Source organism: Anolis sagrei, chromosome 2 (assembly GCF_037176765.1).
Source record: "Anolis sagrei isolate rAnoSag1 chromosome 2, rAnoSag1.mat, whole genome shotgun sequence".
Taxonomy (NCBI): Eukaryota; Metazoa; Chordata; class Lepidosauria; order Squamata; family Dactyloidae; genus Anolis; species Anolis sagrei.
This window is the reverse complement of record NC_090022.1, coordinates 210,887,310-210,904,202: the sequence shown is the minus strand read 5'-3', so window position 1 is coordinate 210,904,202 and position 16,893 is coordinate 210,887,310. Positions and strand designations below refer to the sequence as shown.

The 16,893-nt window shown below is 37.7% G+C and overlaps 1 protein-coding gene across 2 annotated transcripts in view; it reads left to right on the top strand.

The window, feature by feature from the left end:
• Positions 1-16,893, top strand: part of FOCAD (focadhesin) — a 147,167-nt gene that overhangs the window by 28,745 nt on the left and 101,529 nt on the right. For both annotated transcript variants that reach the window (XM_060762447.2, XM_060762446.2), the window contains exon 11: positions 2,590-2,847. In XM_060762447.2, the coding sequence (XP_060618430.2) occupies positions 2,590-2,847 (258 nt within the window). The remainder of the gene's footprint in view (positions 1-2,589; positions 2,848-16,893) is intronic.

Here is a 16,893-nt window from a genome sequence, read left to right as displayed (position 1 = left end):
CTAAGATCCAAATATGATATAACTTTCTTAATTTGGAATATTTCAGATTGGAGAACAGTAACCCTGGTGGCCTTTATCTTAAAAATTGCAATCTGCTCAAGGTTGTATTTTGGGGGCTGCTGGAAAATGACTTACTGTGCAGTCTTTTGCTTGTCCATTCAAATGTAGGTCCTATATTATGCTCAATGGGGCAAGAACAATCATTTGACTTGTATTACTGGGTTCCCACAAAAATAAGTCCACTCTGTCCTGCTCACAGAATAAAAACAGTAGAAGACAGTAGGAGCCCACTGGGAGTCATGAAGGGGGCACATTTGCCTCTAAGCTGTTCCATTAGTCAAAGTGGCAACTTTGCAGGTGGCTGGATCTTAATTTTCAGTGTGCCATAATTGAAAGCGATAAACAAGGAGGGAAAGCGGTTTTAAAATATTTGTCTGCCTGAAATGGCTTTTTAAAAGGTCATTTAAAGTACAGGAGCATTATACTTCCCATTATCCAAAATGAATTTACATTACATTGAGCAATATAATTAAAATGGGTGTGTGCCATTCTTTAGAACCACTCAGGCTGCTGCTAAAAAAATGTCTTGGCAGATCTGAAACACAAGAGCCAGCTAAGACTGTATACTGAGTCAGATACATGGTTTATCCAACCTCATGCTGTCACTAGTGATTGGTTGCAACTCTACAGATAGGAACTTTTCCCAGCCCTATCTGGAAATGCTAGAGGCTGAACCTAGCATATTTGACATACATTACACTTGTTGCAGTCCTCCTCAACTGCCATTGATAGGCTTGAGAATTGTTCTTCCTCAGACTCTGGCTTGCCATGACTTCTCAGTAACTCTTCTAAAAGGACATAGGAAAGTGCTACTGGAAACTAGTTGACACCACCCTTAGCTATATATTCTCTTCTTTGCTTTCATTTTTATTCTCTCACCTTGTCTTACCATGAATCTGAACTAAATGCTATTTGGCTTGTTTAACTGTGATTTATTTAGCTGTTGTTCTTACCCAGTTACTGGCTAATGACTTTTTGCCTTCTCAGGTAAAAGACAAGACAGTCCTCCTACTATATTTCCCAGAAAAAAAGTAGACTGGTAGTGAAATTTTACCTAAATACCATACTAGTAAAAGGGCAAAAAGGGTGAGAGTACGAGAGGACTGTATATATGGTAGACAGTGTTATGTCTTTCACATTGCCACTGCTCCCTGTCCTCCAGTGTTTATTGCCTGAGTCAACTATCTCACTAGTAGCATGGCAAATCCTGATATCACTCACCATATGGACCTCAATGTGATGAGGTCTCTCGTCTCTCCATGCTCAAAGGAGAAGAACAAAATGTAGGACTCCAAACCTTGCCATGTGCTCAGATACTTTGTATAGAAAGAGACAGATCCCTGAGAAGTCTCAGTCTAACAAGAAAGGTGATGGGAGGAGAGAATAGAGTGAAAGGCAGACAGAGAAGCCAATGGTGGAATGGCTTTTTTCTGTCAACTAACTCACCTGACTATCTAAGGCACCAATGAAGACTAAAAACTTGGGCCAGGATGTGGTTGAGTTTCAATAGTAAAAAGGACCCACCGTTCTTGGGCAGGTAGTGCACCATTACTTTCCCTCAAGTGTTTCTGATCTTGGGAAACATTACTCGTGTACTGGAACCAGATCATGTTCAGGTGATTCCCAATCTACAATACTACTTTGAATTGACATGATTTGTGGTTCATTACTATGGTCCCTTTGGATTTTGGCCTGGAGACCATCCTGCACATTAGCTTCGATCTCTGGTTGCACATCATTTTGTGTAAATGGAAGGGTAGAGTGATTTTTGCTAACTCTGCCTTTCACATATACCTCTCTGTGCCTTGAATGAAATCCAGTTCCTGCTTCCACTTAAAGCAGACCCATCAAACCAATTACTGAATGGTAAATTAATACTTATAAGCTCTATTCTTCAAATCAAATCAAATCATTTATTTCGGTCATAGACCAGCACAGGAAATAAAAGTCACAGTTTTATACGAACTATTCTTTGAATATGTCATGTCATGGAAGGTATTTGCTTGGGGCTCTAAATATGGGAAAGACTTTTCTGATTGAACTGTAATTCTTTCTTACAATGGTAACTTTGAAAAGGGTTTGTGGTATACAGTTAGCCCTCTATATCCATGAATCAGACATAACTGTTTGAAATATTTAAAACAAATACAAAAAGGCAAACCTTTATTTGGCCATTTTATATACCATTTGACTGCACTGTTGTATAAAACAGGACTTCATCATCCAGGGATTTTTGTATCCATAGTTGTGTGTGTGTGCCTTGGAACCAAATCCCAGCCAATACCAAAGTCCCACTGTATGTCCCCACTTTAGAAAATGAACCCATGTTTATCAACAGGAATGTCAGTAATGTATGTGGAAGGAGAAGTTTTCACAGCTACTTTTTTGTTGTTGCTACTCACACATGCTTTTTAGACAAATCACAATTTAATTTTGGTTTTAGGGGTGCATATTAGAAAGTTGGTGGGCTAAAATGTTTTAATGAAGGGATTGTCAATGTTCTAATATAGTTTTCTTCATTTGTCTTAGGCCTCTTATGACTGCTTCTTCCCCATAACCAGTGTTTATGGTTCATTGCACACTACTTGGAAGATCCTTGGGCTTCTGAGAGAAAATTCTGCTGCATCTGACTGGTTATCTTCTGTGAGATCAATGCTTCCCATTACAACCCAGGTCCCTATCCACGTTTTCCTTCTGTTAGCCTACCTTCTGGTTCAAGAAAATGGAGAGAACCTTTGTGGTGTGCTGGCTGCTGCTACAGAAATTGCTAAAGCAGATTCATCCCAGGTAAGAATAGCTTTGACCACTGAATTATGAACTAAGTCTGCAGCCAATAGTTTACCGACTGGTTTCTGATCAGCCTGTGATGCTTTATAGCCTTGCTTTTTGTGCATATCTCCTCCTCCATCAGTTCTCTCTCCCAGATTTTTCTTCTCGAGATCCTTTCTTCTGTTCATTACTTCTGTCCTTTTCTTTCCTCATTGCACAGCCATTTGGAGGAAGATGCCCTTTGTGCTTTCCCAGAGTTTCTGCTACCTTCCTAATATGTAGGATGCTCTTCCCAGTAGCTTGTGAATGGGCAACAATTTCACCATTGACTGTAATAGGTTAGAACTGATGGCAGTTTTACACTAAAAAAATCTTGTCGAGTCTGTTGGGTTTTACCTATAATTCATTTCACACACATAGCCACTTAAATCATTTGCTCTCTTCTCCCATTCCTTTGCTGGCTGTGGTGGGAAGTACCTTTTCCATAGAATAACACATATATTGTGATTTTCTTGATTTTTTTTCAAAGACCCAAGCTACAGAAGCAGAGACATACATGCAATGTGTGAGAGGACTCCTGGCCTTTTTGTGGGGTCTTTTATGTTAGGTAGGGCTGAAATATCAGCCGTACTGTATTTCCCAAGTGTAACACGGAGCTGGAATGAGTCCTGAAACTGAGCAGGAAGGCAGTATATTTGGCCAAAAGGTCTTCCAAGCCCTAGCACTGCTTTTGGCTCAACCTATCCACAGCCCTTGTCAAGATAGAAAACATTTATTTCAAGCACCACTATTTTATAGAATTTCAGAGTTATGCAGACAAAGACAAAGTGTACATGACTAATATGTAATGCGTAAGTGGTAATCTTTATCTGAAGTCTGTGTGGCCAGCACAGAATGTATCTATAACCTGTGTATTGTTTAAAAGGATGTTCTCATGGTGTGACACTAGAATCATAGAATCAAATCATAGAATCAAAGAGTTGGAAGAGACCTCATGGGCCATCCAGTCCAACCCCCTGCCAAGAAGCAGGAATATTGCATTCAAATCACCCCTGACAAATGGCCATCCAGCCTCTGCTTAAAAGCTTCCAAAGAAGGAGCCTCCACCACACTCTGGGGCAGAGAGTTCCACTGCTGAACGGCTCTCACAGTCAGGAAGTTCTTCCTAATGTTCAGATGGAATCTCCTCTCCTGTATGCAACCATAACTTCTTATTGTTTGCCCTGGGCACATAATATTGTAGTTACAACATTTATAGCATAGCACAAAAACAGAGTACAGAAAACAATATAGGTCATGAAGCCATTATCAGGCTCATGAAAACATATCAGCATACAACTAAATCCTCAATTCTAACTTCACGCCAGCATTATATACTGGTCGTATGCATTATTTAGTACCTGTGGTCCCATACTAAAAGAAAGGTGGGATATAAATTATATTAATTAAATAGAATGTTTAAGCATTACATGCAACCAGTCAAATACCTTTTGCAGTGGTGAGAAGATGAGCAACAACAACAACAACAACATATGAATTGCTTTGCAGTAATCTGCTGGTAACAGTAAAGTTACATTAAATATTGGGATTTTTTAAAAAAACATTTCTTACAAAAATTACCGGAAGATATAGAACCATATTCATATAATGGTTATTTATGTACCATGAAGTACAAAGAGTTTCAGAGACTAGCAATAGTGTAATACGAGCTGAAATACTTTTTTTGGAAATCCTACAGCTGATCACTGTATTTAATTTCCTCACGTCTTTTTGTTTTTAATAACATCCACTCAAAATGGAAAAAAAGACCCAAAGAATGAGAACTAAGGGATTCGTGCCATACAGTTTGCAACTCTCTGTGGGAACAGCTGCCTGCAGATGGTTTGTTCATGAGGCTTTTATCGTATTAATTCAAAACAGATAAATGGAAACTACTTTGCAAGGAATGGGGAACTTGGGAATTTTTTTCAACCTCAAATGTCTTGGTTTGTCTGTTTGAGGTCTTCTGTTGAAATCAAAAACAAATTTGCTTTCTAAGGTAGATAATAGGGAGATGTAAGGACTGAAACTATAGAGAGTTTGGTGCCAATGGCTGTCTGCTATAAATTATTTCTATGGTCATGTATCATGATATGGGTTAAATCCCAGGTCATCCATATTGGCTGCTCCTAAAATAAAAATTGGACCTATAAATCTAGGGCATTTGGCTTGTTGGGGGCATTTTATGTTTGAGTTTATTATTAGCAGACGGGTATGGGATTCTATGAAGCTTTTCTTTTAGATCTTCACAAATGGGTCATAATACCTTTGAGAAATTTGGAATTCTTAGTAGCTGTTTGGGTTTAAAAATCGTGATGGATTGCGACCAGCTTTCTTTATTTGTGACCCACAAAGTGTTTACATGTTGACATCTGGAAGAAGCCTGAAGGCAGGCTTGCCATTTTGCAATAAAGTTAATTGTCTGCATATGAAATCTGCTGTTTTGATATATATATATTTTAAAATAGCCAATTATTATCAATTGAGTACACACTGAAATAATGAATGATTTTCCCAAAGAAGTGCAACTGAGCAACCTTGTAATAAGATGCTGCAATTAACATGCTTGGAATTAAACTGTGATCATAGAGCTCAACTTTCAGGAAATAACCACATAAGATTGAATTATATTAGCGATATCCTTGTTTCCTTTGTGAACAATATTGTTTTGCTAAGACATTTTAAAAAGGAAACATATAGTAGGACCTATGAAGATCATGAACCTTCTAGGTTGTGCCATGATATTTTGCTGCCTGGAGTAGCGGACGGTGGCAATCACACACAAATGTTTACTTACATAAACTCTGAAGCCAACCAAGTTATTTAAGAAGTAGAAAAACTCTCAAGCACCTCTCCCTATCTCTAATGGTACAAATATATTCATAACAAATTGAATTACTATTTGCTGTATTTTCATGACAGCCAAAATATGCTTCCCTGAGGTTATTGCCTTGCACTGGAGATCTTCACCTGTCAATTACTGCTTGAGATGTTTCTGAATCCTATTGAAGTGTCTTGGTAGGATTCCAGAGATATGCATATGTTATTACCATGATGTAGCAAGATGCATGTTTTCCATCAAAATTTATTTTTAGATTTACAACAGATTGTGTCTATGTGAATTGGGGATATTTCTGTACATCTTGAAGCTGAAAAAATATATATTTTTAAAAACCCTCTAACTGATTCATGTTCCATCTGTAATGGGAGCTGTAGACGGTTACCTTTATGTTTTAGGTTTAAAGGTACAATTTGAAATGCTTTTCTACCAAGAGTCCTGGTGTTTTCTAATTAGCCAATGCAATAAAGCAATTATGGAGCCAGCAATATGGTGTCATTCTCAAAAAAAGATTCTCTTTTTAAAACCTTCATACAAGTTGTTGCTTCCCTCTCAAGATACTTATCTCATCGGTCTCCTGTATCTTGCTGCCAAAGTACCTTCGAACATGTTACATCAGATTTAACATAAAGATATTTCATGTTGGTTCTTCAAGGAATGTCATCAGTCCTTTATATTGCCTGGTTGAAATTCTATACTGCTTCAGCATAGTGTAAATCTCCACCACTATAGTTATGTTACACAACCAAAATAGTAGCAAATAACAAATAAGTAGTAATGAAATAGGTGTATAAGTCAATACAGTACAATGTCCCAGTCACTGACCAGCACAAAGTGGGCACAAGGGCCCTGGGAACGGAGAAACACAGCTCTATAAGTATTTGTTAATATCTCATTTCTATCTTCTTTATGAATCACTGTGATAGAGACATTTCCCCAAGAGTCTGGATTTCCTTTTCCTAATAACTGTTCACATACCACCTTTAGTGGTTGAAGTAATTCATTTTCAAATTTCTTATAATATTTTGCTGATAGTCTATCTGGACTTGGGTCTTTTATCATTGTAATCTTTTTAAACAGATGGATTGTTAGTTAAATTATCCAAACCACACAGGCAATTAGTATTGGAAGGCGGATTTGAATTGATGGTTTGCTGTCAGTAAGTGTATCTCTTTTCCACTGTTAAGTTGATCATGTGTGGACCAGTAATTGAGTTTTGCTTGAACGATTTTTTGGGGGTGGGGTGGGAGGATGCCATGTTTGCCATAGCTTCCCATTGAGGCTGAAAGAGTGTGACTTGCTCATGGTCAGCCATTTGCCTTCCATGGGGATTCGAACAATGTAGTCTAGTACTCAAATCAATACAGTACAAAGGTTCATTGTTTGGAAATACCTTTGGAATTCTCTGTAGACAGGGTCTTGACTAGAGTTTTCTAATATCAAATTCTATGGAACATAGCAAGCTGCATATCCCAGGATTCTGTAGGATCAAGCTATAACAGTTAAAAGTGGTATGAAACTAATATTAAGTGTAAATGGTGGCTTAGGTGAAAGTATATTTGAACTCAGTGTTAACTCATTTGACTGTTCCATGGCTGATCTCCTTAATATGATGAATCTGTTTTCAGTATACCATATTAAGCACGGTATGGAGGAATCATGGTGTGGAGCAGTGTTGTGAAGTACACAAAACTCAAGAGTGCATATAGCATTCTTTCAACTAAAATAAAACTACTGTGGAGCCAATACTCATTTGTTCTGTTCACAATAGGATTTTTATTACATTTTTTTTCTAATAAGATGAATTGATTCCTTTTGTGCGATACAAAAACAAAAATGCTGTTGTGTGAATCTAACCAGGCTGCTAAAGGAAAAATAAAATAAATTATTTGGCTGAAAGACCATTCGTGCATTGTAACATAAGATCTATTACCATTATTAGTGGATTATGAGTCTCTGGAGGATATTCAACCTTTTATGGATATCTCAACTACAGCAATAAAATATTTGGCCTGTAAATGACACCTTTCTGGGAAATTCATCTGAAGATATATTTCTTCTTTATTTTGGATTAAAAATAAAAGGTTAAGGATCAAGCAAAATGTGGTCTTATTTTGGGAGAGGTTAGATACTTTCTTTAAAAAAACAAAAACCTATAAAACTTAGTTTTGTTGGCTGAAAAGTACCTTAAACAGTAATGACCGTATTCTAAATCCTCTGATCTTGAAACCAGGGAATGTTTGGTAAAATGAACATAATCCTATGAATGTATTTTTGCTGAATTTCTTGCTAAAAGGTTAAAAGTTGAAAGTACAGAGTACACAGATTTCAAGACAGAGCAGAATGAAAAGATGTGCAGGCTGCAGGACAGGTGTCATCTGTAAATGTTCTTAAGGCCCCAAGGTGTTGTAAAACATAAATAATTTTTATTATTTAGGTTCTTCCCCTCCCCCCCCACCCCATTTTTATGACTAGAGAAAAGACTGAGAATTTAATGGCAGGTTTTCTGTAATTGGACTAGCCTGTTAAGTCATTTCACTGCGGAAGTTTTTCACTTTTAATGGTTGGGTACCAGGGATGGGAAACCTGTAGCTCTCCAGACGTTATTCTACTAGCATTTGGGTCATCATTTCTGGCTTTTGGGCAAACTAACTGGCACTAATGGAAGGTGACATTCAGTAACATCTGGATAATTTCTTTCTAGGCCTGATGCACATGATGGCAAGGTGTTCATTAATAACTTGAATGATAGATTTCCTGTGCAACTTTGCTTTTGGGGTACATTTAATATACTGTTCTAGCGTTACAGAAAAGATGTTGCAGATGGTGCATAACATTGTGAAATGTCCCAGTAGACATTGGACAATATCCGTAGGCTTCGGACAGTGTCCTTTGTGGTAGGTCTCAGAGAACAAGGCTAGGGCCCTTTATGAGCAAGAGCTACTCCTTGTGTCTTTCCCCAGGGAACGTTGAACTTGTCTTCTGTATCCTCTTACATTCTTTTGAATAATGTGAGAAACATATTTCTCTTTAACAACCATGAAACATGATTAGAACAGCAAAAGCGCATATGAATAAATGATCTTGGAAGCTGCCCAAATGGCAGTCTCTAGACAGAAAAATCTATCTCCCTTAGAGGACTCAGAGCGGATTACAATACACGCAGATAGGCAAATATTCAGTGGCCTTAATACAATGGAAGAACAATTACATACAATACACAAAACAAAGGTAAAGGCTTCCCCTTTCATCTCGGGCTTTCTGGAGGTGGTGCTCAACTCTGGCCATGGGGAGGTGCTCTTGCTCCATTTTCAAACCGAGGAGTCTGTTGTTCGTAGGTACCTCCAAGTCGTGTTTTGCTGGCATGGCTGCATGGGCACCTTTATTATGGTAAAATTGAGACTACATTTCAGTTTCCCTACTCTTTTCCCTCTTTTCCCAAAAAAGTAGGGAAAAGATCCCTCCCTTTTCCCTACTTTTTTGAAAAGCAAATCCTGTAAATCTTTTGTCAGGCACCTAATGGAAAAGAAAACAAACTAAGTCTGGAAGTAACTTTTTAGTTTTTTTGTTGTTGTTCTTACTTTAAGGAGACACCAAGCAAGCTCTTTTCATACAAATATAGACATCATTTTAAAAACCAAACATTCTGAGAACTGTATTTCCTCTTCCAATTTTCATTTTCACAACTGATCAATTCATTCAGGACACTTTTTCAACCAAAGAAAATATGCTGATTTTTTTTTTAAACACAGACTAGTTTAGGTAATTATTTTGTTAAATATTATAGTCTAGTAGCTTACAATGATGGCAAGGAGAAAAACTGTCCTTCAAATTTAATTGCATTGCTGTTTTCAATATTCTTTTCAAACATATACAGTTGATTCCAACAGAGAACAAACCATGTGAAGACAAGGTTTTCTGAGTATTGTGGAGTAATCTTGATTCAGCACCCACAAACAGTCCTTTGGTATTTTTATGCTCTGCAATTGGGGGTTGGAAAATGATATAGATTAAGACACACAATGGGAGTTTTTTTTTAAATTAGACTGGATCCCCCCCTTAAATATTCTCAGTTTTAATGGATGTGTGGGTTCCATTAAATAATATTCTGAGGAAACCTCACCCTACCTAGCAACTCAATCCTATGTTTTTTTTCTGGGAAGAAAGTTTGCTACAGCTCAGTGGTTGGAGATATTGAATCTGCAATTTTAGAAATAATTACGTTTAGCAAAATAATTTTTAAAGTCTGAGAAATCACTCTGTGAGTGTATATTGCTATTGTCTTCCCAGTCGCGTGGCTGAAGGCCCAAGCCAAGTTCTAGCCAGAAAGTCTTTATGTGTAGAATAGTTCTTATTTTATGAAATAACGTTTTTGGATCCATGCTAATAATCTCACGCACAGCTGTTAAGTCTGGTTGCAAGACAAACTTTTATAGAGATTCCGGGTTGTTTAGAAATGCAGATCCCTCCCTTTTCCCTACTTTTTTGAAAAGCAAATCCTGTAAATCTTTTGTCAGGCACCTAATGGAGAAGGTTGACCTAGCTGCTGAATCTTTGGGGATGGCGAGGAATTGAAAATGCTGCGTTGCTTAGCAACACATTCAGGGGCTTTCTGAGCCTGTTCCTATGCATCAAGAGTTAATGAATCTGGAGGGTGGCTGTTGGAAAACTGTTGAAAAAATTGAAGAAGACTAAATGCTCATTTAGCATTGACAAGGGCTGGATTTTGTGCTTGTTATTTTTTTTTCTAAAAGCGAGTGTTGTTGATAAAAAAAAGCATAAAGAAGCATTGATTTTGTTTTTTGCTGTACAGACAAAGACAAGTATACAGTCAGATATTCAAATCCTAGATGGAAGATGGTTTATCCTAACTGTGGAATGGTGCAAGAAATAAATTTATAGTCAAACATGTAAGCTTCAGAGATGAAAGAGATTGGCTACATCCCACTCCGAATTTCTGTAGATCTTGGTAGAACTAACAATGAATATCATCCAGGGCATTTTGTTTTCTAAAATACTCAATTTTCATCAAATATCCTTTTTAATCCAATATATTCTGTGGCAAAGAGGTTGCAAAAGCATTGACCGCAGAAACAATAAATGCTTTTTTTGTGTGTTTCCTTGGCAATCATGTCTGTGTTATATTGTGTTAAAAGTAACTTCTGTGATTCTTGCCAAGTTGGGCATTACAGGAATCGCCTCATGGTGTTTGGAAGCATTCAACTTTTGGAGTACTTGCTTTCTGTTTGAAGTTATGCTAATTTCAAATAAAATATTTATCATCTGAAAACTTTTTAAGATCAGAGAGAAAGTTGCGTGAATAATCGTAAGCCATTAATGGGATTAAAAATGAACAAAAAAGAGACAAAACCCTTCAGGACAAAAAGAAGTATAATATTCCAGCAATATCTCCCCTGCCTCCCCACAAATTGCATTGTAATAAAATCAAAACATTATGGCTTTGGAGAAGGTCTATGTTGCTTTTCTCAAAGTTTATTTCTCTCTTCTTCTGCATCTGGACTGAACTTGATTCAGTTTAATTATTCCCAGTTTTATCCTGCTCTGATTAAGACAGTATCATCCAATGAATCAAGTAGACGGCCATAGGATAAGGCTGGTGAGCACCTGACTTGAAAAGTCTTGTGATAGAGATGTTCTTCCCACTTCTGAATATGGTTACCTCTTTGTCAGGACCTGATGCCTGTTTTGTCCCACTTGCTCACGCCTTTTTGGACCTGCTCCTTAGCTTTCTGTCTGAACTCGATAGCAACTTTTCTTTCCTTTTCTTCAAATACATCTTTTAGTTTTCTATCCTCCACTTTTCATACTTGGATGAGACTTCTCTGGTCTGCTGTACTGTTTTATTTATTATTTATTTATTTACCATATTTATACCCTGCCCTTCTCACCCCGGAGGGGACTCAAGGCAGCCTTACAGTAGGCATCAATTCAATGCCATATACACATATATTAAAATAAATAATTACAATTAAAACCAAACAATTAAAACAAAAAAATCTTAAACCTCAATTAAAATCACGCCATCCAGATCATGAACCACGGCCGTTCCATTCATCAATCACATTGATTCATGATCACTTATTGCACTGCTCCAGTTACTTATCAAAAGCTTAATTGGATGTCTCTCCAGCCTATTCAACTTTTAGTCTTGATCTTGGCCTGACCCCATGGAATTCAGGATGTATGGTAGAGACAGACAACTTCATAAAATCCCTTTGACACAATGCTTTTGTTGTTCAGAATATTTTAATACTTATCCCGTTAACAAAAACGGCTCAGATGTTCAAGCAGCATGGAAATAGGCCCAGATGGATCAGTTTGCAAGTTATTTAGTGTGTTATTTCAAATTTCCCTAATTGCCTTAATAAATAACTATTCTAGGTAGGAGATGAGGGAAATCATCTTATTCCATATGTGCTGTGAGCCAACTTGTATCAGCTAGCCTCGCTGTTACATCTATCTCAGTAGTACAGGTGTGAAGAGGAGTAAGGCTTTTTCTTGTGCAATTCTGCCCTGGCCCTGAGATCCTCAGGAGAAATCCTTCTCTCAGTTCCACCACCATTGCAGCGTCGGTTGGTGGGGGAATATAGCGGTTTTGCTCAAGTGACACAAATCTTGACTTCTTAGTGTTTCCACTATAACTACTGCTGCTAGCTAACCAAGGTTTTGGAATGGAGCCCCTGTGTGATAAGGAAAAAGAGTGTGACCTTCTTTTTCTTGGTCACATGAATATCTTATTTTTAAAGTCAGCAGAGAGCTCCACAGTGGAAGCAACACACATGATCTGTCCCATTCTATGTGCTGTTCAGTACCAGGAAAGGGTGATGGTATTAGCGTCCTGTCTGTACAGTGGATTGGGCCAAATAGGAACTAACCACCCTGAAGCCATGGGATACCCCCGAGTAGCCCTGACTTTATCCAAAGTGGGCAAAGATTGAGAAATCACTCTGAGATAAAACCCCAGGATACTCACTGAAAGTAGCTGTCTGTGGAGAAGATTGCAAGCCTTCCATTCATAATGAGCCTGAGAGTTTTGGCTTGTGTAAACAAGTCCTTTGCTAGGCAACCCTTGCTCATGTAGTGAAGGAAAATTCATTAAGTTTCATACAAGAATATCCATTTAGTGATATTCCCACATGCATTGGGACAATATGCATCCTGCATTGGAATGCCATGCAATTAGTGAGGCTTGTGATGGATTTCAGCATTGGAAAACACATATAAAACCATGCATTCATTTAAAACATACACCTGATGAAAACTGAGTACTTTTGTAGAGAAGTAAAAAAACATGTGTTGAAAAACATGTACATGGGGGAAATGTACATTAAACTATAGGTGTTCATTTGGGAAGGGGGAAAACATTCAGAACCCAACTCACCAACAGGATTGCAAATGAAACTGACAGATTTTCACATTTGCTCATTTTGATTAAATGTTTAAGGTGTTCTTCCAAACAACTTTAAAACAGACTGACCATTTGTCTTAAATAAAGCAATCTCTGAGTCATTTGTTAGTTAGCACTACAATTAATTTCCTCTATAGCCACGAAGAGCATCATTTTATACAGTAATTTTGGAACTATATTATGATGCAGCTGTATGGACATGGATTAAAGAATTAAAAAAACAACAACAAAAGATTATTAACAGTTGAAGGAACAGATTTAAGGTATAGTTGGCATGCATATTTGATATATGGCAAAATGAAATCGGATGTTGACTTTAAGAAACACTGGATAAGAAACTAATTGATGAGAATATGGAATGAATATAAAATACTTTTTCATGATGAAATACTGGAATGGATGAAACCGTAATAGGCATTTCTACAGTTAGGAACACCAAGGAGAGAATATGTATTTTATAAATAATTATTAGATAAGGGGGGACCACAGAAACTAAAAACACTATAAGGATCTGTAGAAAGAAGATTATACAAAGACATGGTTCCATTATTACCAACTTCAACAAAAACATCAGTTAGATCATAGAAAAGGTATATAAGAATCTGAGAGTCATTGGAACCTGTTACAACAGATAAAAGACAAACAGATAGGAAAACTATATCAATTCCTTCAGAAAGACTTTATAGTTGAACAGGTATGATCCAATGGCAAAAAAATCTGGACTGAACAATAAAACTTAAAGAATGGGAAGAACTCTGGAAGAAATGACTCAAGAAGCTATACCATCAATATATATATATATATATATTGGTAAAAAGATATATAAATGGTATATAACACCAGAAAAGGTAGCAAATATGTATAAAACGTCCAGTCGATGTTGGAAGTGTAACCAAAAGACTGGAACTTTCTACCATCTGTGATGGACTTGCCCAAGAGCAAAGAAATTCTGGATAAATACACATAGAGATATTGAAACTATTTTAAAGATTCAAATCCCATTGAAACCAGAATGTTTAAAATTGAGATTGTTTGACAAGCAGATATTCAAGCAATAGGAAAGAATTTTCCTCACATAATGACAGCAGCTAGAATTGAATATGCAAAATTATGGAAACAGCAAAATATATCAACATCAGAATACCGGATTACCAAAGACTTTTGAGATGGCTGAAATGAACAAATTAAATTTGCCTCTACAACAAGTAGACACCCAAAAATTTCAGGAAGAATTGAAACCTTTCATGGATTTTATAAATAACTAGAAGACAATGACTACAACAGGGTTTTTCTTCTCTCTTCTTTTTTAATTTTTTTAAAAAATACATAAAGATTTTATGTACTCTTTAAAAACATAGAAATGAAGATAGTTAAATATAATAATTTTTGCAAATGTGTACTCATTTACTAACAGATTAAATTTTTCGATTTACTATATAACTATTAAAATTCAAATATTTAAAATAAATAATTTAATGCATATATAATTATTAGAGATAAATTTAATATTTATTGAATTCTACTGAAATATAAAGCTGTATTTTATAATAATAATAATAATAATAATAATAATAATAATAATAATAATGAAGATAAACTTTTAATGAAAAGGAATTGGAATAAGAGACTAGAAGATTGTGAGATAGTACTGGAAGAAGATATGGCTATTTAGTGATAACATATTTTACAATAGTTGATACATGGAAATATAATGCTTATAATTGATATGAAAAAATCAATGTATTAAAAAAGAAAAAAATGCTTTTAAAAAGGCTTTTTAAAATCATTTTTTCCAATATAATAAGGACATTAAGAAGACTTTGTACATTGATAATTGCCTCTCCTCCTTTTTTTTTTACCCTTTTTCCTCTTTTGTGACATCTATATCTATCTATCTATATAATAAAGAAGAGTGTTTGTTTGTATAGGACAGAGGGCGGACAGAGGGCGGAAGGTGTATGTGGCAGCGTTCTGATTGGCTGCCGCTGCGGTGCTATTTGCATATGGTCTCTGATTGGGCAGCTTCAATAGGAGCCCCTGGTGGAGAAGAGGGTTCATGGCAGAAACGGGGCATGACAGAAGGAAATTTGCATATGGTCTCTGATGGGCCAGCCTCAAATCCAACATTCCGAGATGACAAAGAGAGGAAAGGAAAGGCCGGGGGCTGGGTCAGAACACTCCCAATACAGACCGAAATAGGCACACAGTGCCTATCACCCATCACCCACTCGACATCCTACTGCAGTTTGGAGGACTATGAACCATGGATGATGGGACTTGCAGTACCACCACTCACATTCTGAGACCGCTGTTAACCTTATCCAATGACTGATCAGGACCAAACTTCGCACAGAGACCTCTCATGACCCACTTTACGTCCTGGTGTGGTTTGACCAGGGATGGACCATGGATTATGGGACTTGCAGTACCATTGCTCAATTCTTCAGACCACTGAACCCTCATCCAATTACCAATAAATACCAAAGTTGGCACACTGAGTCTCCATGACACACTCTACATCCAGGTGCAGTTTGAAGGAGGATGCACCATGGACGATGGGACTTGCAATACCTGCACTCCCTTCCTAACACCATTACAATTGCCAACGATGATGGATCAGGATCACAATTTACACAGAGACCCTGCATAACTCACTCTACATCCTGGTGCGGTTTGGAAGAATTTGACAATGGATGATGGGACTTGCAGTCACTTCCTGAGACCACTGAGACCTCGCCATTGACTCATCAAGACTAAACTTGGCACATGGAGCTTCAATGACCCACTCTACATCCTGGAGCAGTTTGGAGGACGACAGACCATGGATGATGGAACTTCAAGTACCTCCACTACCCAAGACTGCTGCAAAACTCATCTAATGACCACTCAAGACCAACATTGGCACACAGAGCCCCCATGACCCACTCTACTCCTGCTGCAGTTTTGGAGAAGGGTGGACCATGGATGATGGAACTTCCAGTACCTTCACTCACATTCTGAGACCTCTGCAAACCTCATCCAATGACGGATCAAGACCAAACTTGGCATATAGACCTCTCATGACCCACTTTACATCCTGGTGTTGTTTGGAAAAATTTGGAGATGGATGATGGGACTTGCAGTACCTTTGCTCACTTCCTGAGACCACTGAGACCCTCGCCAATGACTAATCAAGACTAAACTTGGCACATGGAGCTCTAATGACCCACTCTACATCCTGCTACAGTTTGGAGGAGGACAGACCATGGATGATGGGACTTCAAGTACCTCCACTCCCTTCAAAACATTGCTGCAACTCTCTTCTAATGACCGATCAAGACCAAACTTGGCACACAGAGCCCCCATGATCCACTCCACATCCTGCTGCAGTTTGAAAGGGGATGGACTTTGGATGATGGGACTTGCAGTACCTTCACTCACTTACTGACACCACTGCCACCCTCATCTAATGACCGATAAAGACCAAACTTGGCACACAGAGCCCCCATGACCCACTCTATATCCTGCTGCTGTTTGTAGGAGGATGGGCCATGGATGATGGGACTTCAAGTACCTTCACTCACTTCCTGAAAATAATGCAGCCGTTATCCAAAGACCAATAAAGACCAAACTTGGCATACAGAACCACCATTACCCACTTTCTCTAATAACCCGGGCAATGCCAGGTCCCCAAGCTAGTCTATCTATATAATAAAGAAGAGTGTTTGTATCGGACAGAGGAATTGTGGAGGGCGGGAGGGCGGAAGTGTATGTGCCA